Here is a 26,307-nt window from a genome sequence, read left to right on the forward strand (position 1 = left end):
TCAGGTTTGGTTGTTATAAGCTGTTAAAAATTACCATTTCCCTTTGTCACTTCTGTTCCTTATGGCAAATCAATAACTGACTATTAATATCCTGAAGAACTGGGACCATGCCACTGCCAAAACAGTAGCAACATGTACTGCACTGGGAACACCTGTCAGAGTAGCTGGGCAGTGATGGCGAGAGAAAGCTCTGACCACACCACAGGGACCCAGTGCATGGCCACAGCAGCCCTCCCCCCACTCTGGTGGCACCACATGGAACAGAAACCAAATGGGTGGGGGAAAGAGACAGGCAGGCCAGAATACTCCCAACGACTCTCCTAGATCCAGCATATGGCATCACCAGACCGTACTCTGCCCTTCTGGAATAACTGCCTTCTCCAGCTGCCAGCTGATATTGGTATTCCTGTAGATAAAATAGTATAAGTCCATGCTGCAGTACTGAAAGTTTAGGTTCAAACCCTGCTGATGATGATGTATGATGAGGGAGCTGTTAAAGTTGTACCTAATACATTTTGTTTTAACTTTTTCCTTTTAAAAAAAACCCCTAGGATATTGCATATAAAAATAAAAATCTAAGTTAAAAGGTTTAGGTTGTAAAGTCAGGCACTCACAAATTAGGAAATGCCAGATATATAGTTGTCTTTGTAATCTTACTTGTTCCCCCATGTATGTATTCATTATGATGCGGTCTTTAATTACATGATTACAAAATACTTTATCTGTAGAACTTCTGCTTCTTGCATAGACACACGGGGACACAGTGAAGGTTGAATGGACAACCGTAAATCTCCCATTTCCCAGCTCTCAGATGCTTGACTTTGCAACCTGAATAACATTGTTTTTATGTAATTTGTGTGTGTGTGTGTGTGTGTATAGTGTATGAGTGAACACAGTAATGTATGTGTACATCTATATACACAATACATAAGCACATACACACACTATATAAAAAAAACTTCTTTGGGAGAACGTTAAAACAAAACTAAAAATGCCCAAGTTAAGGTAGGGCCAAATAAAGGTTACTTTCACTAGTGTGTATGTATATATAATGCATGAGCAAACACATAAAACAAGCAACTAGAGTGTCTGTTAGCTTCTTAGCTTTTGAACCCGAAGCCCTTGGGTGCAATATTTCAAGACATTGCCAACTTTTCTCAGTTGTGCTGACAGGTGCTTGTTAGTCTTAATGTTCAAATGATAGTTTTTCACTTTGCTGAATCTTAGGAAAGAGTTAATTGACTAAAGCACTTCTCAACAGCAGGTTGTCCTCACCTGCAATTTCCATCATCAAGGATTAGCCATATTCACAGTTGCTGACCCTTAATACTAACCTAATGAATGATGCATGCCTGGATGAAGACCAGTTGACCGTAATACTCTAGCTCTCGAGTCCAAATTTGATCCTCCAACACACATGCTGCAGGTGTGGGGTCTATGTGTTCTGGACTCAATCATTGTTAATTTCTGACTGCTTCCCAGGGGGTGAATATAGATTCTGTATAGGTAGCTTGCAAACCAGATAGACTTGTTCTTTGGGCATTAAGACTTTCAGTGCACACTCAAGCTTTTTATACAGTTTTGTCAAACCTATCTATTCTTTTTGCAACATTTTGTTTAATAGCCTTTAAAAGCAATACAGTGCTAGTCACTAGAATCAACCAGGTCAAGAGTCTAATTAATGTTTTAAAAATAAAGGTTCCCAAACACCAGGCGAGTTTGTCATTTTCTCTATGGTTTGTTTTGAGGAGGAGGAGGAAAGAAGGTGAGGAGGGAACCCTCCTGTTTCATGATTAAATCCCACCCGTTCATTTTCTCCTTTTCTACTTTGCTTTTGATTTTAGTGGCGGTCTTAACAGAATGTCAAGATCAATTTGCAGCATGGTTTAACTCAAGGTTTGCATTCTGCCAGCAGCAATTGTCCCCACAAACAATGCTGTGTGTTCTTGTAACTTCAGAAGCTTTTAGAAGGATCATGGCAAGGGCAGCATCTAATGACTTTATTAGTGTAGGGTTTCAAAATGGGCTCAGTAATTGTTCACATCTCTTTGTCATCTAGTCATAATTACTGCATAGCATTGTTCAGGGTTGTGCTTGTGAATAGTTTCCTAATAGCACTGAGACAAGAAAAAAGGAAAAGGATAAAAGGTGATTGTCTCTTTAGATTGCGAACAACCCAGCCTGTATATAGATGATGGTTAAACTGTTTATAATACTTCAGAGACTCATCAGGAAAGGTAAAATATCCTTATTTTAAAATGCATTTTCTTTGAGATGATTTCAAGTTTCTAGTTTAAAAATATTTGTTAAACAGACTCAGAAGCCTAAAAACCTAAAACTTACTTTGTTTTAGTCACGATTGCTAGGCTCCACATTATGTCGGGGCACATGAGCGAGGGAAAAAAAAGTAAATTCTCTCCATTGATCTGATTAATATACGTGTTTTTTTCAGTTAGTAAGAGTGTATCCTCTGGGCACATTTCAAAAATTTTAAACTATATAAATTAACATGCAAATCTGACACATCAAGTATCAACACCTCAAAACCCCACCAGTAAAAAATTAAATTCACATCCAGTTGCCTTTCAAACTCTTAAGGCAAAAGGCTCTGTGAATACACAGAACTTGACCGAAGGTAGACTAATTTGGGCTCAGCTGGATCACTGAGGAAAGTGAGATCCAGAGCTGGGAATGCTGTGCTTACAGTCCCGGACATATATAAGGACTATCAGTCAGAACTGCCCTTCGCTATTGACTTGGAGCAGGGGAGAGTTGGTCTATTAGTTAAGACAATACAAGGTTTAAAACCACATAGGGCTTCATAGCACAAAACCAGCACCTTGAACTGAACCCACAAATGTATTGGAAACGTGTGTAGTAATTGGAACTCAGCTGTAACGTGCTCCATACAAAAAAAAACACTCTTAAGAAAACAGGTAGCAGCATATTACACTACAGTAGCTGAAATTGAAAGTGGTCTTCAGGCAGAGCCCCTTATACTGTAAATTGTAGTAATCCAGTCTGAAATGACAAAGTCATGTGGTGAAGTCCACATCTGGAAGGAAAGGTAACAGTACTTCGTTTATGATGTCTAAACTTAGATTGCGAGCTCTTTGCAGTAGGGACTTTGTCCTTTTCTCTTTTCTTTAAGTGCCTACCACTTTCTTAACTAATGTAAAGTTAACTTCTTCAGCACACTCAAATGCTATCGTGGCCATTGTTGCTACCTGAATATCCAAGCAGAACTGAGGATCCAGTCTGACTAACAATTTGAAAATAAATGGTGTTAACAAAAGACAGGCATATCCCTTTGGCTGAGGAAGCACATCTAACCATCTACTGTTCTGGCGGTTTCTCTTAGCCAACCAGCCACACATCTATCTTAACACCTTCATGCCTTAGCCAGCTATCTCTTGTCCAACCATATCTCAGCCAGATGTGGCCACTCAAACGAAGTGTAATGAAAAGGAGATGTAAAGATGTGGGTCATAAGCCTATCAATGACATTGCAGCCTCTGCACTCTCAGTTCTCATAGCCTCTCACCTTTGTTGAAGAGGGACCGTGAAAGAACAGAACTCTGTGTTCCCCTGGCGAGAGAGGGGAGGCAGAAGAGCAAGTGCCACGCACTGGCCTCTGGGATCTCTCAGAGAGGAAAAAGGGAAGTCAATCAAGCACAACTCCATTTAAACCTACAAAGCTGCCTTGGTAAAACCTTATGGTCAAATGGTATTGAAGCTCCTGAGGATGCTTGACCAGAGTCCCTCACCAGAAGTCAATCAACTAATAAAACCAGAGCAGTTTATATACTATGTAGTAAGACCTAAAACCCAACGAGAAGGCATGGACATGGATGGTACTGGGAGATAACGCAGGGGCACATCTGCCTACTCCTACAACTGCTATTGATCTTCACAACATCCCTGATTGAATGGGGGCATTCCCATCTGGAAATGCAGAGTGCATATAGCATTCCTCCTGGGTTAGGGCTGATGCTGCTTTGGCATCCAAACTGCCCACCCCTGTGGTGGTGGTGGTGTTTGTTGTTGTGGTTAGCTGCATTATGATTTTATTGTACTAGGTTTTTGGTGTGCTTTGGGCTCACCCAGCCCCCTGGAAGAAATATTTCCCGCTGTCAAGTGCAGTGGAGCAGCTTTGCTTTCCTCTTAGAACCTAGTAGTCCAGACAGGGAGCAGGGTATGTTTTGATTATATTTTTATCAGTTATTCTATCAGGTGTCCAGTGGTGGATGGTGGGATTGGTTTAGCAGTGACCAACTTTGAGTATGAACCCTGGCATGCAGATAAAGGGTATTGTCTTAATCATGCTGTACCCTGCATAATGAAGGGAGAGCTTCCGTGTCTCATGCAGACTGAGACCTCCCTCTCCTGTATCCTTTAACCTTGCATGAAGGAGGGGTGATTGAGATCTCTGCTTTGGAGCAGAATTCCTAAATGTTTTGCATATAAAAACTAAGCGTAACCTGCTCTTTTCATGCTTTGGGCTTTCATGGCCATTGCCGCAAATTCCACTGGACCAGTCTCTGCTGGGTAGTTTGGGGACTCCCTTAGTTTGATGTTAGATGCAGCCTTTAGCTTTTTAACCACACGCTTGTGTCTGTTTCTCATTTCTCCCTAAGTCAATAACTACGGCCCTAGAAGGCATGGTACTTAAGTGGTTAAGGTGCTAACAGTGTACTATGAAGACCATACATAACAAGCTTGTTTAATACACTATTGCATAGCCTCAGATTTAACATTTTTTATTTAAATACCTAATACATATGAGATTTATGTTGACTTTGCAGAGTATAAAATTAATATTAAAAATAATTAGGAGTCTTGCATATTTAATATTCACCGTAGTTTTCTTTGTGCTTTAGAAAGAGGCTACAACTTCTTTTCCAACATCACAGATGCTTCTAAAGTTTTACGGTTTCTTTAAGTAAGTTAGACCTGATGAGATGTATAAACATATAAACCCTGCTCTTTCAGAACAGCTTTAGTTGGGTTGAGGACTGAAGACCAATGGGACTTCTTCGTTTTCTCCGTTTCGATATCATTATTTTTAAAAAAATGAGAGAGATCAATAACATCACCTTTCAGACATAAGGGATATGTTAGAAAAACATATGCAAAAGTACAATAAGGCCTCTGAAAAACACAGATATTAAGTGATGCTGAATAGTCCTATAGGTGTTTTGAGCATTGGTACTCAATATCTTATTGGAAACATTTGTGTTCAGAAAATTCTCTCCGTTCTTTTAAAGCTTGGTAACAGTTTTAAATAATTTGACTGCAAATTCTGGAATTGTATAAAATTTCTTCTGTTAGTATAAGGCAAGTTTTATGTAATAAAATACTTAGACTTTGAAGGAATAGAAGCATAAATCTAGAGATGTAGCTGGAGAAATTGTTTTTATTAAATATGCACACTAGGCCTTATTTACAGAAAGAGAAAGGAAAGGGAAAAACTAAATTTTTCTCTGAACCCATGAAGAACTTGCAAGACAGTGGCACCAGGGTCCATAATAGAAAATCAGGATGCCATTCAGTGCATTCAGAGTATGCTGTTCAGTGGTAAAGCACCACTTACTCTACACTACCTTTAACTGAATGAGTTTATTGATTTAATCTAAAGATAAAACAGAATTAACTATTTGAAATATTTTCACTTAAACCAGGTTATGCACTAATAGCCAGTCATGTTTTTTAAAATCCTAATGTCTTGGAGAACTGGATGAGTCCTGAGATGGGTAATGGGATATATGTGTTGCTGTTCACCTCAATACCATCAGTTTAAAAGTTGTTACCATATAATGGCTATTCTGTTCCCTCTGTGAAATAAATTGGGGGTTTCAATCCAGTTATCAATCACTCAGGTGGCCACATCTCTGAAAAACAGTGTCACGGTTATCATCTCTCTTGGCAGAATGGGCATGGGCGCTCATCTGCTCTCTCTCCTAGAAGTGGTTTGACTGGATCAGGATTAACGGAGGTAGGCAGTGCTGCTGCCTGTGTTATACCTCTCTGGGCAAATAGAGAACTCAGTTCTCTAGAACGGTCAGTCCTGTGATAAATCACCCCAAAAAGAACAACCAGAGCCAATTTTAAAGCAATTCCACGTGACTGAGCCAGGTCCCATAAGCAGGTGAATCGTACTTTATGATCCAGTGTTAAAGGCCAAAATGATCCAGCAGAAAGAGAATGGTGGTTGATTGTTGTGACCAGGCCATCCATGGCCATGAATGCTGAAGCCCTTCTCAAGTTACAGAGCAAAAGGTGTGATTTGCAGTTTGAATCCCTAATCCACAAAACCTCTTTACAAGAAAGAGTCTAGATGTCTCTCTGTTGTTACCGTGTTGTTTAAATTGAAGTATTAAAGGAACACTGTCAAACATTTATAGTATTTGACATTGTGGTTTTCGATTTTACACACCATTGTTAGTTATTATTTCTATTGTGGTACACCTAGGGGCCCCAGCTGTGGATCAGGGCCCCGTTGTGCTAGGCACTGTACACACATAGAGAACAAAAAGACACTTCTTGCCCTCAAGTGCTTGCAAGCTAAGTATAAGACAAAAACAGGTGAATACAGCAACATATGGGGAAGCCTAAGGAAGTAATGAGACAATACTGGTCAGCATGGTAAATGGTGATCACAACATACCAGTCCTTTTTTAGTACAAAAAAGATACATTGTAGGCATTTTATTTGGTTGGGGGTTTTTTCTATTTTTTAAATCCTGCATTTGTCTCCTCCTCTGTGTTTTTGAATGGCATTAAAACTTGGAAATCTGTACTGTTAAACAAAAATATTCATGTCCTGCACCACTGATAAGAATCCAGCTCTGGGACTGGTGATTGTTTTTAAAGGTGGTCCCAAAATTAGCTGGAAGAACAAAAGAACTTTTCTGAGTGACTAAAACTAATGATGAGTCTTTATTTTTTCATTTTCCTGGAGATGCTTTCATTTTTGACTTGTTTTATGTAAGGAGCCAGGCCCTACCGCTCACTTACCTTTGTACATACAGTTTGCACAAAGTCTATTCTGACACTGTTTTGCAGATCTCAAGTAAGTGTTCACTCACCACAGGTCCTCTGCTGCTCTGAGACTTGGGTTAGGAGTCAGATAGCGTGAAATACGTGTCTGTGCGTATGCTCATGACCTCATACACTGCTGCTTCTCTGGGATTACTCAAGCTCCTTTCATGAGTTTTCCCAGTAATGCTGCTTCTGAAGTGTTGTTTTTGTGCCTGTTATGGGGTGGGGTGAGGCAAATATGAAAATGACCTAGATATTTAGCTTTGGAAACGACTCTTCTGAATGCATTATCCTAATATTAAGATGTGTTAGATTTTTTTGGCCCCAAAACTGTGACCTATAGAATCTTTTCAAATATAAAGCAGAATAAGGAATTAGGGAAAATTAGGATTATAAAACCAGACACAGTGTCAAAAAATAGAGTATTTACATCCCCAAGCAGTCAAAAATCATGCACTGGGCCACCAAAAATCAGGAACTTGGCTTAAATATCACGAGCTATTAAAAACAATAAACTTTGGATTCTTTTTATTTGCTTCTGAGCCATTACAGTTCATGTTTTCGTGCTTGTCTCAGCAACCACAAAGGCCAGAAAAAAAATTTAAATGAAAATTGAGATTTTCTCAATCACAGGATTTAGAAGCTGAAGATTTAAAAGAAACATCAAATATTGCCTAATTTGTGATAAAATTGCAAGAGATTACTGAAAATTAGAGTTTTTTTGCGGTTTGTCATGTGACATCAGCTGTTCTTGCAGAGATTTTATTCAAGTAGTCAACTATTTCCTGTGGCCTTTTATTCTCTTGTATGAGGAAATATAATCCTGATTTACTCTGAGACCCATACACGTAGAATATTTATGAGGGAACTGGAACACCTTGTTAGTATTATTTGGAATTGGTGTGTGTGTGTCTGTGTGTGTGTTCTGCACCATCAGCAGACCTTCAAAAGCTATGCCTTTATTTCACCTAGATAACGATATTTCACTGCTGGTTGATTTTAACTGATGGATATGATATGTCTAATAATCCTATTCCCTTTCCAGACAATTTCACATAGAAGAATTGAGAAAAGAAATCGTCAGAACCTGTTTCAGTTTTTGGTTTTGCATTTGTTTTTATGAAACTGTGGTCAGTGCCTATGTGTTTATTTCCAAGCTTTAATAAGTTCTGATTTAGTTACTCAAAGTTCCCAGGAGAAGTGGAGAATGTGCTACTGCTTTAACACTTAATTATTTTTATGCAGTTTATTTTTGTAACTTTCTTGCAGGAGTGTTTTTTTTCCTATAGAATTTCCCCCGCAAAGAATCTTGGCCTTTCTCATCCTTCTCCACCCCTAAATCATCTCCCCCACGTACACACTAAATATTTTTTTAATTAAAAAACAAAGGAACTAGTAGGGTGCCATTTACCTTCCCTTTCTGCCAGTACTCCTCCATTTCCACTTTTGGTTGGAGATCACAGTAATCCAGCTTGTTGTGGAAAACAAGTCTTCCAGTAGTGACATCTGGTTCTTTGATGAGCTCCACAGGTATTTGTAATGTGAGTTCTGTTGGCAGCTTTGGCGATCCACTGGAAGAACTGGCACACTTTTATCTAGATGAGAATGAGAAAATCCCCTTGTGAGAGAGAATAAAACACTTGTTTTTCTCCATGCCACTATTAATTCTCTCAGAAGTATGAAAGTAGTACTGATAACTGCTTGGTAGCATGGTATGCTTAATGAGTTTGTTGTGTGATATTTGGTGAAAGAATACAGCCTGTGTGCACACAATCCACTTTATAATCATTGCATTGCAGAATTGAATGAGAAAATGACCAGAGTTTTATATTTTGGGTGTGTTTTGTGTGCCTGTTGGTTTAAGAGTGTAAAAGACCTATTAAGTCATGCAGTCTAACTCCCTCCTAGTTTTGTTTATCTTATGTCTTTCTATGGTTTTGTCCAGTAAAATTGTAAGTCCTGTGCAACGAGACTTCTACCACTTCTTGGGAGACTGTTCAACAGTCTTAATACATGTCACTGACTGGGAGTTTTCCTTGCTATACATCCTCAACTTTTCATTTTCTTAGTTTCATTTCATTACTTCTAACTATACCCTGGGTCTGAAATCCTGGCCTCGCTGAAGTCAGTTTGCCACGGAGTATTGCCATTGACTTCAATGGATCCAGGATTTCATCCCACACTTAAAACTCCTCTCCTTACTTGAAGTGTGTGTATGTGTAGGCTGTTACAAGGTCCCCTTTTATTGTAGCTTAGCTAAACGGGGTGTCTTTAGCTTGTTAGTTATTTCTAATAAATTAGTCCTTTGATCATTTGTATTGCTCTTAACCAAGCTTCTTTCAGTTATTGAATATCATTTTGGTAACATGGTACTCAGAATTCAGTGCAATATTCCAGATTTCCAGAGTATGTCAGCATTCTGAAATGGTACTGTTCAGGGGACTTCACTTGGCTCGTAATGTAAAGGGCAGCTACTCTGTGACACCTATGCAGTCTAGTAGCATGAAAAGAATAAGAGCACTTCGCATGTCTGGGCGTATGCTTGTCATGGTATAGTCTCATAACTTTAACAGGTTTTTAAATGAGCAGGTTTTCTGTCACCCATAATAGTTCTGGACTGCAAAAATCTAGTAAACCTGGATAACAAAGGAGGCAATTGAAAAATTCCAGAAATGCATTTTATGTCTTTGAAATGTTTTTAATAGCCACGCCCTGCTTATTGTTGCCAAACTAAAGGATGTCCTTTCTCCATGTTAAGATTCTGTTGTAGCAGAAGTTGGCTCAATTTTTTTCCCCCCACACTTTGGGCACTTTCAACTCCAAATCCACTTTTGCAATAATGGACTTTTTCAATTTTCAGCCCAATTTCTGAGCCATTTTATTAGCCAGAAGTACACTGATTTAAAACTTGTGTTTTGATTCTGTTTTGGATTTTGATATCAAATGATTCTGAGCACATGACATTTTAATGCAGTTTGTCTTTTCAAATAGATTTGCCTTCTAATGCATGTGACAACAGGACTTTGCTCATCAGTTAGAGCACACATTTCAGAGCAGTTGTTACCTAAAATATTATCATAAGGCATAAGAAAACACACGATTTAAGTTGCCTTTCATGAACATAATTAAGAATTAATAAGCCTGTACCAGTGGCTAGTCCTCAGATTTTCCACTGTTTTGCCTTTTGTGACCTGTGTTATTAAAAGTCCATTATTTTTACAGACTTTATTAAATTGGATCTTATTAAAGCATTCTATATTTGCATTTGGTCTTTCATAATTCATTATTATTATGACATTTACTTTTTACCATCAGATCTGAAAACATATCATAAGCTACCCTTTTCTCTTGAAAGAAATGCTAATTTCAAACAGTCCTCTAATGGAAGAGAAAAGCTTTATCAGTTTTTTCATTTATTCAAGATCGTGTTAAGAATACTAATGCTAGACTTCTGTATGCTAATATCTGAGCGCTTTTTTTGGTCAAAAGCATAGAATTATTGTTTTTAGACCACACTAAGTATGAAACTGAAGGGGCTACTACTCTGAAAGAAAATACAATTCTAAAGTACAGGTTTTTAGTTTTATAACCTATTAAAACATTTTAATGTTTTTATTGTTAAATTATTATTCTTGTATGAGTAATAGTAATTTTATACTTTTTTCATAGTTTAAGTAATGTCCTTTATTCACTTATTTAAAAAAAAATCTGTCATCTTTGAAAATTGGTTTATTGTTTATTTTTTCTAGTTTTGTATTGTTCAGAGCACAGTTTGCTAGATACCGAACAGAAAAATGGAATTCTCCATCAAATAAGTCACTGTCATTGCCAGTTAAAGTTTATTATTATGCCTCCCATCTGGAATCTATCATCTTTGAAAATGGGCTTTTTGTGGTAAATTTTGAGGGATAAGGAACTCCACAACTGAACACAGCAGTCCAGGTTTTAAGCTATGTATAGCTCTGAAGTAAACTGTCAAATTTTAATATTTCTTTAAGGAAGACATTTGTATTGGCTGAATTCTTTTCTAAAAAACCCACTGTAACTTAAAGAAACTCTACAATTTAAACTTATATTGTTTTTCTATACTTTTTAGGTTTCTGACAATGTGCACTAGACACTTTGGGAGTGTTGTAGCCCAAACTATTCGAACTCAGAAGACGGATCAGTTTCCACTTTTCCTTATTATTATGGGAAAACGATCATCTAATGAGGTGTTGAATGTAATACAAGGTATAATTTGTTCCTTTACGGTGGGAACCTATTTCTTATATGGGTATTGAAACTGTCAGAAGACCTCTTTGTTATTAATTCTTAGTCTTCGTCATGAGATTTTTAAGATGTTTATTATTAACTTGTTACAGAACAAAAACTGCATTACAGAAAGATAAATAGCCATTGTACATAAATATGCTATGTTATGTAACACTAAAGGATTTAATGGACATAATTGTAATAAAATCATGGTTTAATATTTTTTCAGATAGAGAACTGCATTAATATTAAACTGTCTGGGCCAACATTTCTAAAATAGGAGCTAAATATAGTTTTCTAAATCCATATGTAGGAAGCTGCATTGATTTTTGTAAATGCTGAGCGCCAAGCTGCGATTAACCCCATTATTTAGTGTGAGCTAGTTTTGGCCCCGATCCTGCAGTCAGATCTGTGTGAATGGTACCTTGCGATCACATGGATCCCTGTTGACTTTAGTGGATTCCATTTGGGCATGAGCCCGCCTGCGTAGATCTGACTGTAGAATGGGGGACCTCAACAGACTCAAAGTTGCTAATACAATGTCCAAATAATGAGAGATTCTGCTACTTACCTGAGTAGTTCGTTCTTATTTAAGTAGTCCCAGTGACTTCATTGAGATTGTTCGGGTGAGAAAGGGTTGTTTGGATGGTCCCTTAGACTGCAATTCTTCAATAACTCTGCAAATTAAAATGCATCAAAGAGGCAGAATTCCTTCCATCCCATTGTTTTGCTTTACCCTTAAGTTTCCTTTATGAAGTTCTGTCTCATTTGCTTTGTTTCTTATACCTAGCTCATTCATTCTAGTCCCCTTGCATTTTCTTGAGAGAGTCTCAGCCTCAGGTCCCCTCCTGAGAGAAGGAAAAGCTGTTTGCTGTTGCAATCATTGGCTTCTCTCATTGCCAATGATTCCTTCTGTAGAGTGGACAAATGGATAATTCCTCTGGAGGAATCACCAGTGCTCCTTCCATCAGTTGGCCAGAAGAGTTACTTTTTATTTATGCATGTACTTTCCCTTTTAATAAATCTAAACAGGATACTTCCAAATCTACGTTTTCCACCAACTGCCACAGAGTTTATCTCCCCTAAGGACAATGCATGGTTAAATAGTTCTGTGCTCTACTAAATCTGCTTATTCCATACAAATAATTAAATAACTATATTATTTACTCTGGTTTATAGGCTCCACTTCAGCCAGGTACTTAAACATGTGTGTGACTTTAAGCATGTGAGTTATCCCATTGAAGTCAATGGTGCTTGTTTGCTTAAAGTTAGTCATGTGCGTGAGTATCTTGCTGAATCAGAGTCCAAGAATTGTTATAAAATATTCCAAATTACTTCACTTCAGTCTCTGGGGTGTATATTTCATTATGTGTGGGGATTTCTGGTACTAGCTCCTTAAATTTTAAGATGGTGATCTACCCCAGTAAATGCATCCTTTTATTTTGGGACAGAACCTATAGCAAAAAATTGACACACACATTAAATTTTGCTGTGTTTTATGTTTCCTAGAGAAATGAAACATGAATGCCTTTTAGGATTGTATCATCAAATGCATAGTGCCCTATGAAGTTATATGCATGTGTAGCAGGACAAATACAATTGTTTCTGTTTGCGGAGTAGATGATTCTACTAATGAAATATAGAAAACCTTTCAAAACTAGAGTAGGAGTAAATTTTCAAAAGCACCTTTTCAGAAATGATAAAGGCACATGGGAGCCTAAGTTTTAATGACTTTCAGTAAGCCTTATGCTCCTAAAGGCCTAAGTCAGTTTTTGGAAAATGGGAATTCAGCTCCTGAGTGCCTTAGTTATTCTTGAAAATTTTACCTCTGGTTACCAGTTCAAATCTAGCTCATGTTGACAGTAACTAAAATGTGTTCTCATCAGAAGGCTGTGTAGTTGCTCATGTTAGATGACGTTACAGTCTTTGCTAATCCTAATGGACAAGTGGCCTCATGCCAAAGTCACCCTCACAGGTGGCACTAGTTGGCACTCTGGTTAGCAGTCACAGGAGAGAAACCAAAGACTAAGTGGATCATGGTAGGAGACTGAACTGACCTTTTAACCCTATTGAAGAATGTTGACACACGTTGCTAGGACAGCGTGGGGAACCATCCACTTCCGGGGCCTATGCTGGATTTGTTTTATGCATAGATGTAGGACTTCCATGTCCAGGGCTAGTCAGTCTGGAATAGATATGCTGTCGGAAAAATAAAACTTGTTACAACTGAAAACAAAACTGATTTTGAGTTTAATGTTGAGCTGAATCATTCGTGTGGGTTCAGAATGCTCTTCTTCCAGATTTAACTTCTTTACTTTTAACCTAGCGACCAACAGAGTCTTAATAGTAATGTCCTATCCCATGTGACCTAAGATTAGCTCTACCTAGATAGATAGTGATATATAGTAGTTGCAAAAAGCTAAAAAAAAGTCATTGATTCTCACACATCATTCTTTTCTCTAACATAAATTAGAGATGCTACCAATCGGTACAAAAACAAATACTCTAATTTGTACCACTGAAAAATTCAGACTACATTTGCACATGTTAGGATTTGCTGGTGAAACATTTTAAAAATTTTAAACAAAAAGGCAAATTAAAAATATTCTAATGAGATATTAGTATTTTCTAATCGGCCATTTTTCAAACACTGGTTATTCCTTGTGGATTAATTCTCGAATGACTTTCCATTTTTAATAACTTTTATAATATGAAGTTCAGCTATCTTCCTTTGTTGCTAGGTAACACAACAGTGGATGAGCTAATGATGAGACTGATGGCTGCAATGGAGATCTTCAGTGCTCAGCAGCAAGAAGACATAAAGGATGAGGTGAGAGTTGACAGTTACTGCAGACTCCTAATGGATTTCGAGGATGATGGGGAATATAAAGATAAACGAACAAAAGACTTTTTGTGTCGGTAAAGTTTGTTACTTTGTGTTTCAATCCACATCTTCCATTAGGGAGGGGAAAATAGTAAATCTCCTTTATTTATTTAGTTGATTTCTTCAAAAGATCAATGCAATTTGTTACATATTGGCTTTATTAGTCACTTTCAGGATCTTTGTTTTCTTGTTCAGAATATTGGTTATGAGTAATAGTTTACATTTCCAATAATATTATACTAGGTTAATACGATCATACCAGGAAATGACAACTACAAACACTCCCCATGTCTATCTTTAAAGTCACAGACGGAAAACAAAAGTAGTTTGACGTTTTTTAAATGCTTATATATAGAGAGAATAAAATACTCGGTTTAAAAGGAAGCTTTAGAACAAACAGACTTGTAAAGTGCCATTGAATCACCATTTGAAACGAAATGATGTGTAAGTGATAATATGAAGTTTTCAGGAACAGTCAGTGTTTCAATTACATAGAAGGAGACACAAGCCAGGTATACAGTAGAGAGATGTTTATCTGTTACTCTATAAATTGAGAGTGACATTTTAAAGTAATGAAGTACTTAGTAAGGAATTTGTAATAATAGGTGTGTTGCCATTCAAGATTATTGTTATCCTGGTGTGTAGACATTGATTGACAATAATTCACTAAACACATTCTTCACATTTAAGTCTTGTGACTCATTAGTACCAGATTTACTGATTATGTTGTATAGTAATGTGAATGCACACTATCTGCATGTATATTTCCCAGTTAATTTTTTCATCTTCATTTGTGTTCCCCATAACTCATTGGTAAAGAAATTAACTTTAATTCCTTTAATACTAAACACAAATTTTAATATGAGGGTTACAAGACAAATCCAAGGCATAGGATAATTGAATTTTTGATTGCATTTTAACTGCAAGTAGTCTGGTTTTTTATTTATTTATTTTAAGTGCCTTCATGAGAAGATAAAATTCAGGTTACAAGTGAGAGTACTGAGGAAGATTCTGAGGTCTGAAATCTGTATTGAACTGTTCAGTATGTAAAAATATAGATTTTGTGTCAGCAAAGCATGGGAGTACAGAGTGTGGTGCTATTGTTATTGTAAAGGTGTACAACAAATTTCAAAATTAAAATTAGAACGGTGTCTTATGCTTCTAATTAAAATCAGATCAGTGATTTATTTTGATGGGTCGTTCTAGAAGCTTACTTCATTGTTGTTGTTTTTTTAACATAATTAACAAAGATTCTGTACTATCTTGTTAACTGAGTGATGGGAAGTCATCACTACACTGTTGGATGCCGGGAAATCCTCCTGTTGCTTAACTGTAACTAGTAGTATCCTAAAAAGTCTAGATTTCTGCTGCTGTAAGAAGGTGGGATCAATGTCACTCATTTTTATGTTTACTGGTAAGAATTACCATACACCATAATACTGTTATATTTAGAACAAGAACAGTCTACCTACTAACTGCAAATTCACTAATGCTCTTTGGGGAGTAACATTAAGGTTGAGAGAGCAATAAAACAAACAATGTTTATTTCAGATTGTAACAGGATCCTTAACATACCTCAGTATGTCCTTGTATTACTCCTATAAGATGTGTAAGAGCTCTCTCTGGACTGGGAACCATTTACAGATGATGTTTATATACCACAATACCAAGGCACAATCAAGTGAGCTCATGACATGATGGCTATTGTGCTTTGAGAGCATCAGATGAAAGGTGCCATCTAAGTATGAAAATGTAATTATTATTATGGCAGATTTTAGCATGGAATTTCTTGAATCTTTATTGGTTCATGTATTTCATCTCCCAGGTTTTCTAAAACTCTGACTCCCATTAATGTGGAACCTTTCCATTAACCTGACTGAAAATGAGCGTTATGACAAAGTGCAGTGCTCATACTAACTCCAACTCAGTTGCATGATTATACTTTTTCATTTATTTAAGTGGGAATCCATGCACCAAATCCAACTCCCCTTACTCATGACTAGTCACATGACTAAGGTGAGCAGGGTTTCCTTCTAGGTTTGTAAATACTGTTTGTTCTGTCGCTGCTACTAGATATCAACATCTATAAAAATTACCTACTGTACATGCCCATTGCTAATTGAAATTTCTAAGTAGTTTCAAAATTTATTTTCTTTTTCTCTCATAGCTAACAGCAGCTAGATCTCTGGGACTAATTTTCTGGAGCTACATATTTAAGCTATTTTTTTTATAGGAGTCTCAGGTAGCAACGCCTATAGTTAAAGTTGCAAAACACCTGTCCGTTATAAGATTCTACTTTCACTTGCTTATAACTTTACCAAAATTACATAATTGAGGCTGAAATTTTCACTGGTGATATTTAACCAGGCTGAACTTTTTTGGAATGTTTCAGCTAAAATGATCGTTGCTTCCAAGAATGAGGTTTGGGTAAAATACGTGTATTTTCTCCATGTTAAAAGAATTCTTACAATAGTTTTTTTAGAAGCTCTAGTATCTCCATGCTTTGGTGCAGAGACCTGAAATGTGGTGGTGCGGGGCGGGAGGGAGGGGTCACCCTGGTGTCCGGGATGTGCCTTTTGTTGCCCCTGTGAACATTTGCCCAAGTTATAAGCCTCTGAAGAATCTCTGTTCACACATACTCAGTTGAAGTTGTTAGCTAAATTCTCTAGAGGTTCCATCTGCACTGAGCTTGTCCCATCCTCTCGCAGTTACTGTGTGGTGGCTCGATTGCAAATGCACCATCTACACAGAGCAACTGAGCATGTTCCATCCGAGGGCTTAGGGGCTGAGCAGGACGTTCTCAGCAATTGCTCATCCTGGCTGCCAGTGATCACTGGCACAGGAACTGTGCGCTGGAGGACTGATTGCCTTGTGCTCTCAATGCTCATCCTGCTGATGCCAGGCAGTGAGGAGGAAGCCTGGCTCAACTACAGAGGGGTGAGGAACAGGGGGAGGGTGAAGAGAGACGGAGTGAGTGGATAACAGTGGGAGCTTGGAGGGTTAGAAGCAGGAGCTGGAAGAGAGGGAGGGAAAGGGACAGGAGCAGAGATGGACAGAAGAAGGGGGAGAAATAAGAACAAGTAGGGGAGAAAGAGCAAGAGTCATGGAGGAGTGGGAGGGAGAGCAGCAGAGTGGGGCGGGGAACAGGGGAAATGGGCAAAAGCCAAGGATGGGCAGGAGTCGGTGTTAGAGGATAGGAGTGCGGGGGAGATGGGTAGGATGGAGTGGGTATTGGCAGGATCCAGGGGGATAACAGCAGGTAAGATGGAGTGAGGAAGATGGACAGGGGCAGAAACCTCAACCTCGAATCCCGAGTCTTACATTCCTTTGCTGTCGAGCAAATAGTTATGGACTAACAAAGTATGTATCTTCATCTTGGGGATTTGAACTTAGATATTTGCTTCTCCCTAAGTACATAGAACTCCAGTTTCATCACTAGGAATTCTGCCTGTGTAAGATCTGCTACAATATATTGCTCTAAGAGCAGAATTTTGCCCATGTCTACACTGGGCAGTGTTTTTTCTCCCATTTCCCCGTTTCCTCAGCACTGTTAGCACACTGACATATCTGCACCAGAGGGAATGTGGCATAGTCTGCCTTGGAGGTGGTAGATGGTTAATTAGTGAAAATATTTGAAAAACTTTGGAGGCAAATTTACAAATGTTATAAATTCTATGTACACAGAGATATTTGAATATAACTTAGATGTATTTATTATAAAATAAACATAAAAAGGGTAATCTCCAATGGCCTTTGAAGTAGAAAGTAAAATTAAAACAGTATTATGTAATGTATTATTTCAAAAAGGGAGTATTTAATAAGTAGTATGTACAGTTTGTGCTTGACAAAAGGTGTTGGCATGAGAAAAAAATATTGACTTTTTTGTGGTTTGATACACATGTGTAACTTTCTTATAAATCTTGTCCTTGACAACTTATGTTCAAACATCAGTGCTTTTTTTCTTTTGTGTTGAAGAACTTAATTCAGTTACATGCAATTCCTTTACAAATATGACAGTAGCAAACAGGATATAGACTCCGGTTTCTGTTGCTGTTTTCTTAATAGCAACAGTAAGTCATCGTAAAACCACAAGGGGATAAACAGAACATTCTTTTGTGTTTGAAAAGCCAGCAGTATATCTTAATTGTAAATAAAGACATAAAAGAACTTTTTACTGTGTGTGAGAACTGGATACACTTCCTGTAATTAACAAAAATACACTAATGAGCAGCCTAGATAGTTGAACTTTCCTTTTGTGATGGATTTATAACTTGCATGCATAGAAAAGCTTCAAAACACAGACACTTCATAATTCATGATAGCATAGCACATGTTGCATCCCCCTCTAGTGGTTGTTCCAATACAGGATAACTGCCTGGTACTACTGGAAGCTAATGAAGTCCCTTCTTTAGCTCAAATGGCAGAGGTGCATGCTGTGGTGCTGAAGGTATCTGTTCAAGCACCAATTTATAATCACCTCCCACTCACATGTCATTGGTTGGTATTGCAGGTGGGATGCTCAGCACCACAGCACAGACCTCTGCTAGCTGAATAAAAGGAGTAACTCCTTTAGTTGGTAACAGTAATGTAGTCATTAAAATGTTGTGCTTTAGTATCAACGTTTTAGGATAATTTACTGGTTTTGCTTCATTGGATTTTTATGAGAGTGATTTGGAAGCATACTTTTAATGTGAAGTGCAAAAATCTCACCATTTAATTAGCTAATCAGATTTCACTTCTTGGTTTATTTATTTGCTTTTGATTAAACTTTTTTCTTCCCAAAAGTCCCAAAAGAACTGCCTTACAGAAAATTAAAATGTATTTCATTTATTTGTATCGGTAGTCATGGTGATCGGCTTTCCTTGTCACAGGACAGAGGGGCGCACACTGTGTATTTTGATAGTTGTAGCTGGGCTGGACTTCAGTGAGGAAAGAAGCTGGTTCTTTTCACCCACCCTCTCTTCCTCGTTTACTCCCTCTACAGGCAGCCAACTCCGCCTTCCCTGGCTTCTCTCTCCCCATCGCTCCCAGGCAGTCAATCAAATACCATCCCTTCTCTCCCTCCCCTGCTAGCCCCAACGCACTACCCATACTTGGCTTGCAAAGATTTTGGGGACCCCAATGCATCTGTGCCATGTCACCATATGGACCATCTGTCATACTCTCCTCTCTAGCACAGCATGAATATACCACCTCCATCTCCCTTCTGATACTGAATTGGCCATGCTACAGTGCAATGGGTTTGTAAGGCATAATCAGCAGTATGTCATTATTGAGTTCATGTTAGCATGGCAGATTCAGTAAAGAGGCCCGCAGAAGGAGATGGCAGGTTCGAGCCCAGCACAACCAACCACTGCAAGATGAAGGAAGCAGATTGACTTGACTAAAAGGTGAATGGTCAGACTGTCGTCAATATAACCAATTCTAGAGAACCATGAACCAACCCCATGGAGCATGTATCTGTGAGGTTAGATCAATGGATGGATATAAACATAGGCATGTGACAGGTTCACCCAGGGTGCCACCTGGAACTGGGCTACCACTGAGCCCTCTGACCCACCAGCCTGAGCTCCCTCTCACACTGTGCTGCTGTGGCAAGCTGCAGACACATTCCCTGGTCTTACACTTCCACCAGTGTACACACAGGTAGGGTCACACCCAGCTGCACTTACATGCAGGCTCTCCGACCAGCTATTGCATGTGAACCAACAATAGAGGGGCTACAGCCAAAATAACCACCAGCTTCCCAGTGTAGGACCCCAGAGCTGTACCGTTCTGCCCTGGTCCAAACCCCAACCAGTATAAATTTATTATCCAGTTCGGCTCCCCCTCAATGTGGAGAGGAATATGCAACAGCCTTTGCCCCTTGAGGTACGATTTCCCATGCACTTCACTCCAACTCACTGGTTTAGATAAAGCAAAAACAAGTTTGTTAACTACAAAAGATAGAATATAAGGGATAGCAAACAGATCAAAGCAGATTACCTAGCAAATACACAAAAAAGAAAACTAAGCTTAATATACTAGATTGATTGGATATGAATTAGCAGATTCTCACTCTAACTGATGATACAGGCAGACTTACAGATTCTTAAGGCACAAGCTGCATTAGCTTTATAGCTTGGGTTTCTCAGGTCTTCATACACAGGCTAGAAATTCCTTTAGCCTGGATCCCAGCACTTTCCCCAGTTCAGTCTTTTTTCCTCAGGTGTTTCCAGGAGTCGTCTTGTGTGGGGAGTGAAGACCAACAGATGTCACTCCCTGCCTTATATAGCTTTACCATATGACAGGAATCCTTTGTTTCAAAACTTGGTTCCCAGACCAGTTTGTGGAAAAATACTGACATCCCAAGATGGAGTCCAGAGACATGTGGTCTGGTCACATGCCCTTGCAGTGTTGTAGCAGCCATTGCTTACAGGCTGGCCAAAACATTCACAGGAAGGTTAAGTTCTTTCAGCGTCCATTGTCTTTGCTGATGGGCCATCAGCCCTGTCTGGCTTCTTCATTGTTGTACCAGAAAGGCTAGCTGTGGGTATAAGCACGATTGAAATACAGATATATAGTCAATATCCCTAACTTTAGATACAAATACGATACATGAATACTAATAGGATAATCATATTTCAGCAAATCATAACTTTTCCAATGACACCTCATATGACCCATCTTGTACAAAATGCATCATAATTATGCCATAATCCTATCATAATAATATAACCGTGAAGAATATGGGGTGTAGTGTCACAAGGCACACAAAGTGTGAAGGGATTTCTTTTTCTCTCCCTCTCTTTCTCTCCTTTTTCTTCTCTTTTTGGGCCTGGCAAACTAAAATGAAGTACTTACCTATTTGGTAGATAGGATGATGGGTCAGAATGACCCTACTGAAACAAGGAGTTGCATTTGGCACTTTCCTGCATGAGAGAAAGCCACTGTGTCCCAAGGAAAGATTCAACTGTGCTTGTTCCCACCACCACCCTCTGGTGGTGGTTACACCAGAAGCAGTGTTAAGTTCTTTCAGAAGATCTGTAGGAATGATGCCAATGGACGCTACACTAGTGATGTCCTGAACCAGTGCATACCACTGGCTGTCCCAGCTATGCCCCCTCCCCTGGCCAGCACTACCCACTTCTGGAGCTGAACTGTCACCTTTGGGCCCACCACAACCTTCCATGGAGGGTTTTCTGCTCTTGGGGGGCACTGAACCAGAAACTGGCAGAAGCTGGCACAGTGTCGGCCAACAAGTGAATAGGCTGCCTCAGTAGACTGAACCTGATGGGGCTGCATGGCATCCCTCAGTCCTCAAAGTACTGATTTTGGAAAAGAAAGAAAAAAATGGTAATCATTTAATATGTCTTTTGTGTTTGGGGTGTGTACAGTGCTAAAAAGATATGTCCACAGCTTCTTTGTTTACATTTGTTGGCTCTCAGTTTGGCTGTTGACTGATCATTTCAGCATTGCATGAATGTCAAGAAGAGAGTCTGAATTTGTCACATATGAAACTAATGTGAAGAGATCCATGATTAAATACTTGGCATTAAAATGCAACGCACCTGTTCTGAGCCTATCCTAAACATTTTCCCTTTCTTGCCTGAGGAGGAGACTTCTCAAAGGATTACAGTAACACTTTTTGACAAGCTTATACTGGGTGGAGTTCCCATGTAATGACATGGCTCATTTGATGATATCTCAGTAATGCATTCTTTTTATTTTTGCTGTCAAAATGTGTTACTGTAAAAGCATTGACTGTTATACAGCTGGTCCAACTTCTTCACATGTTATTTAAGTAACAGTAGGTCTAACACAATGTTTATTTTTCTAGTTATGCAACTTTAATGCTCTTGCTTTTAGATTAAACTTCAACGTATATAGATTTTACCTAGAATTGCTTGAAAAAGCACTTTATTTTTACAAATCCAAATTAAAACTTCCCATTCACTCTAAATTGCCCTCAACTGACACTTCACTTTTACTTGCAAATAAAGGATATCTATTTAAGAACTTTTTAAATGGAAAAACTGTTGTAAAGACGTTACAATTGACACTCAGCCTTACCAAAGTGTGGAAATGCAAAGTCAAAGGCATTCATTTTGACCACAGGTCACACTTGTTTTCCCTAGTTATTGCTATAGTCTGAGGAGGAAATAGCAGGTTTGTTTTCTATGTAATTGCTGGATGGAGGTTTGAATAATAATAATAAAAAAAGAAGCCACAAATACACCTTAAATTCACAGCAGAAGCTAGTTATAGAAATATGTTTGTATCTCTGTTCATCCAGAAACTCTGTCTTTAAAACAATGATTCATTTGACCTAGAATAATACGTGCCATTTTCATAAATCTGTACTTAATCTCCCTCCTTCGACATTTCTACTCTCACAGGGAAAAAAAAACACTCACCTGAATTGTAAATGGCAGTTTTCTGCATTAACTACAAGACCTGAAATTGTCAGCAGATACTCTCCCATGCTGCCGACCAGGTTGTAAGCCCCAAATTTTTAGGATATTTAGACACTGTGGCATTTTGCAGTGCAATGCCTAATTGATTTAGGAGCATACATCTCATTTTCAAAAGGGATTTAGGCACTTAGAAAGCAAAATCCCATTGTCAGTCAGTGGGATTTAGGGTCCCATGCCTCAGTCCCTTTTGAAAATAAGATTTACGCTCCTAAACCAGTTCGGTGTTGCAATGCTGAGTGCACCAACGCCAAAATAAATACTTAAAAAATCTGGGGCCAACTAACCAGGCGGAGTGGTTCTTGGAGATCTTTAATTTATATTGTGTTTTTCCTAACTAATGCACAAAATTCTGCAGTTTGCAATGAGCCTTGCAGTCTCTGGTGTGAATAAGTGAGGTTCTATTATACTCCCTTCTCTTTATCTCTTCTCTCTTCCATTGTGTAGTCCTGTCTCCCTACCTTTGCTCCCTACATTACTGCCCTTGCCAATGACTTATTTGATTCTGATACCTTCACCACTCTAAAACATGCCATTGTCCACTTCTTTCTTCAGCAAACCCTTCTTTGGTGCTACCAGTATAGTAACTACTTTCACATATCTAACTGTCCCTTGTTCAGCAAAGTGCTCAAGAAAGGAGCCTTCTGTCATCTCGCCAGTCACTTTGTACACAGCAGACTTCAATTGCAGCGTTCTAAAACAACCTGATTGGGACACATGTGGGTTTTTTCCTCCCCAGTGTAATGCTCCATAGTAAGTTTTGCTAAAGGATTTCTCTCCTTTAAAAAAAAAAAAAAATGTACAGCAGCTCTGATATTTGAAAAGTCCATTTAAAACAAAGGATAAACGCTAAATGGCTGTTTTGTCCTAGGTACCGCTTATAGTGTAAGTATGTCATCTCGTTTGTCATATGAATGTTATAACCATTGACATCGCTTCTGTGGTTCTCACATGCAAATGCAATTTTGCATGCACTTTTATATCATAGGTATTCCACACCATATGTGTCTAAGTTATACAATGTACAAATCTGTCATCTTCAGTGAATCAAACTAATACCTTCATTGCACTGGTTTGTTTAGACAAACTGCGTGTTTTTCTTTCATACTCCCAGGAATAGCCTCAAGCATTTGTAGTTTTTAACTTCAGGAGTGGTTCAGTGAAATGAAGAGTTTATTTCAAATAAACGTTCAGCATTTGTAAATGCCACTTTCTGGCTTACATTCCCAGAGGCAGCTCTGCGGATTCTGCTACCCTGTGCAAACATGCAAATCTCCAACTCATAGTCATATACTCAAGTTTTGCTGTCCTTAAGGTTTGGTTGTGATTACTCCTTCTTCCTTTATGATAGAACTGACCCTGGTGGACAATCCATGAAGTAAGGTCTGGCACAACTCACTAAGGTAACCTCCATGCAAAACCAAGATCCAGAGTTAAATCCTGACCTCCTATGTAACAGGCCACAGGAGTGCCAAAGTTAGATGGAAAACTCCACAGCATTAAGGCATGCTGATTTTTCCACCAAATCATCCCATCAAAGGGGCAGAGTTTGCCATCCCGTGTAGTTGGCAGGACCATAGGAATTGCTATTCCAGATCAGACCAGAAATCCACCTAGACCTGTCTCTGACAATGGCTGCTAACAGATGCTTCAGAGGAAGGTGCCAGAAACACTGCAGTGGCCAATTACAGAATTATGCTCACAGGGAAAGTTTCTTCCTCACTCTGCCCGTCACTTTGTGGTTGGCTTATGCCCACAATCATCTTTTCTAAAAGTATTTATTATTTTTTATCCTGTCTAGTGTAACTTTGGGTGTTCTCATCTGTATAATGGCTAATTCTTTTCTGATTCCTGCTGATCGGTTTGCCTCTGAAATCTTGTAGCAGTGAGTTCCATAGATTAATTATGTATTGCGTGAAAAAATATTTCCTTTTAAATTTGTTGCCTTTCAGTTTTGTTAATATCTCCATGTTCTTCTATTATGAAAAAGAGTAAACAGGAACACACTGTGTAATTTCTCTAGAGTCTTCATTAATTTGGTGGAATTCTATTATGTCTCTTATTCATTGCCTCTTTAAAAAGAACAGTCCTGTTTTTTTCAGTCTCTGTGCATATAGAAATCTTTCCAGACTTCTAATTTTCACCTGTGACTGAACTGCTTCTACTTCTGTTAACTCCTTTCTTGAGGTAGGGTGACCAGAACCGAAAGCACCATTCCACATGGGAGTCTACCCAGGATTTATAGTGGCATTACACTGTTTTCAGTGTTTTTTCTAAGTTTTTCCTAATTTACATTTGTTTTGCCTTTTGGACCAACTTGGCTCACTGAACAGATGTTTTCCCTGAGCTGTCCACAGTGGCACTCAGGTTTTTTCCTAAGTGGCTGCAGTTCATTGAAAAACAGGTATGGCCTTCTGGCCCCGTCAATGATCCAGTACCCATAAGGGTGGATCTTGAGGCATCCATGGGGAGCTGGGGCAATCATGTGGTGTCCCATTGTCTCCATTCTGCTGCTTCCTAGATCCACGTTCACCATGGCAGCGCGACTCCTTTAAATGTGAGTGCCTCCGACCTTTTCCCATTAGGGGTGGGGGCCTGGCAGCATGGAGCAGGCTTCCATGGGAGATGACAGGTTCTTTTTCATTCAACAGCTCCAAATTCTTTCAGTTTGACTCACTGGCTGTTTGCTCCAATCTCTTTCCACCCCTTGCCCTCACAGCCCCTACTCTTCTTGCCTAACCCTCCATGCTTCTTCCTCTACTTTTCTTCCTCTTGCCATCACCCTCTTCCTTCCTCCTCCTTCAATATCCGCATTCCCTTCTTTCTACCCTTTCCTCTCTCTCCTACTCATAATATGTTATTTTTTTAAAGAATGGGATACTAACCACCCCTCACTGATCACTTGGCTTGTAGGTAGTATCTCCCTGCCCCCTTTGTCTTGTCTGTTCAGATTATAAATTCATCAAGGTAAGAATGGCGGCTTCATTTTTTGCTGCAGTCAATGGAAGCCATGTGAGCTCATCCAAAAGCAGAATTCAGCTGTAGAAAGGTACTTGTATGAGCAGAGGGTGTTTTGTTTTGTTGGTTTCATTCAGTTTCTTTGTATGTAAATCCATCCTCACTTGCCTGGATTTTCCTTTGCTGCATACAAAATGAAGTGCCTGCTCTGACTTGTGTAAGAACAGTAGAAGAACCTTGATCCAAATGAATGATTGATTCTTTTATGAATACTGTTATTAGGTGTGCTTTCTGCAACACAATGGGGCTTTCTTTATATTGCAGAAGCTTTTTATAGGATAAGAGAATATATTTTCTCTTGAGAGATCTTCACAAAAGAATCTTGGGGGAACAATACTGTTCAGTTCTCCATGAAAGAAGGGTAACTTAATGTAAAATCTCAGAGTTACTTTTAAGCTCAAGTAAAAGTTAAGACAGATACTTTCATCCACTTCTTATTTGGTATTTGTTTTTATTTTATTTTATTTACTAAAAAGAAGACAAGCTAATATTATCTCAGCCATGCCTGGGATAATAGCTGCAATCTCACTATCCCGTCAATATTTTAAAAGGACTTCCTTCCACGTAAGCTGTCAATTAAAAAATCTTGTTCTATCATCATTCTGACACCAAATGGATAGTATAATGACTTTTTGACATTGGATGATGTAACATTTCT

General features: G+C 38.7%; 1 protein-coding gene across 4 annotated transcripts in view; it reads left to right on the top strand.

Moving 5' to 3' along the window:
- FAF1 (Fas associated factor 1) overlaps positions 1-26,307 on the top strand; it is a 302,183-nt gene that overhangs the window by 236,383 nt on the left and 39,493 nt on the right. For all 4 annotated transcript variants that reach the window (XM_027824594.3, XM_037907794.2, XM_043552605.1 and 1 more), the window contains 2 exons: positions 11,137-11,273; positions 14,036-14,124. In XM_027824594.3, the coding sequence (XP_027680395.1) occupies positions 11,137-11,273; positions 14,036-14,124 (226 nt within the window). The remainder of the gene's footprint in view (positions 1-11,136; positions 11,274-14,035; positions 14,125-26,307) is intronic.

The sequence above is a fragment of the Chelonia mydas genome, chromosome 8, assembly GCF_015237465.2.
Source record: "Chelonia mydas isolate rCheMyd1 chromosome 8, rCheMyd1.pri.v2, whole genome shotgun sequence".
Lineage (NCBI taxonomy): Eukaryota > Metazoa > Chordata > Testudines > Cheloniidae > Chelonia > Chelonia mydas.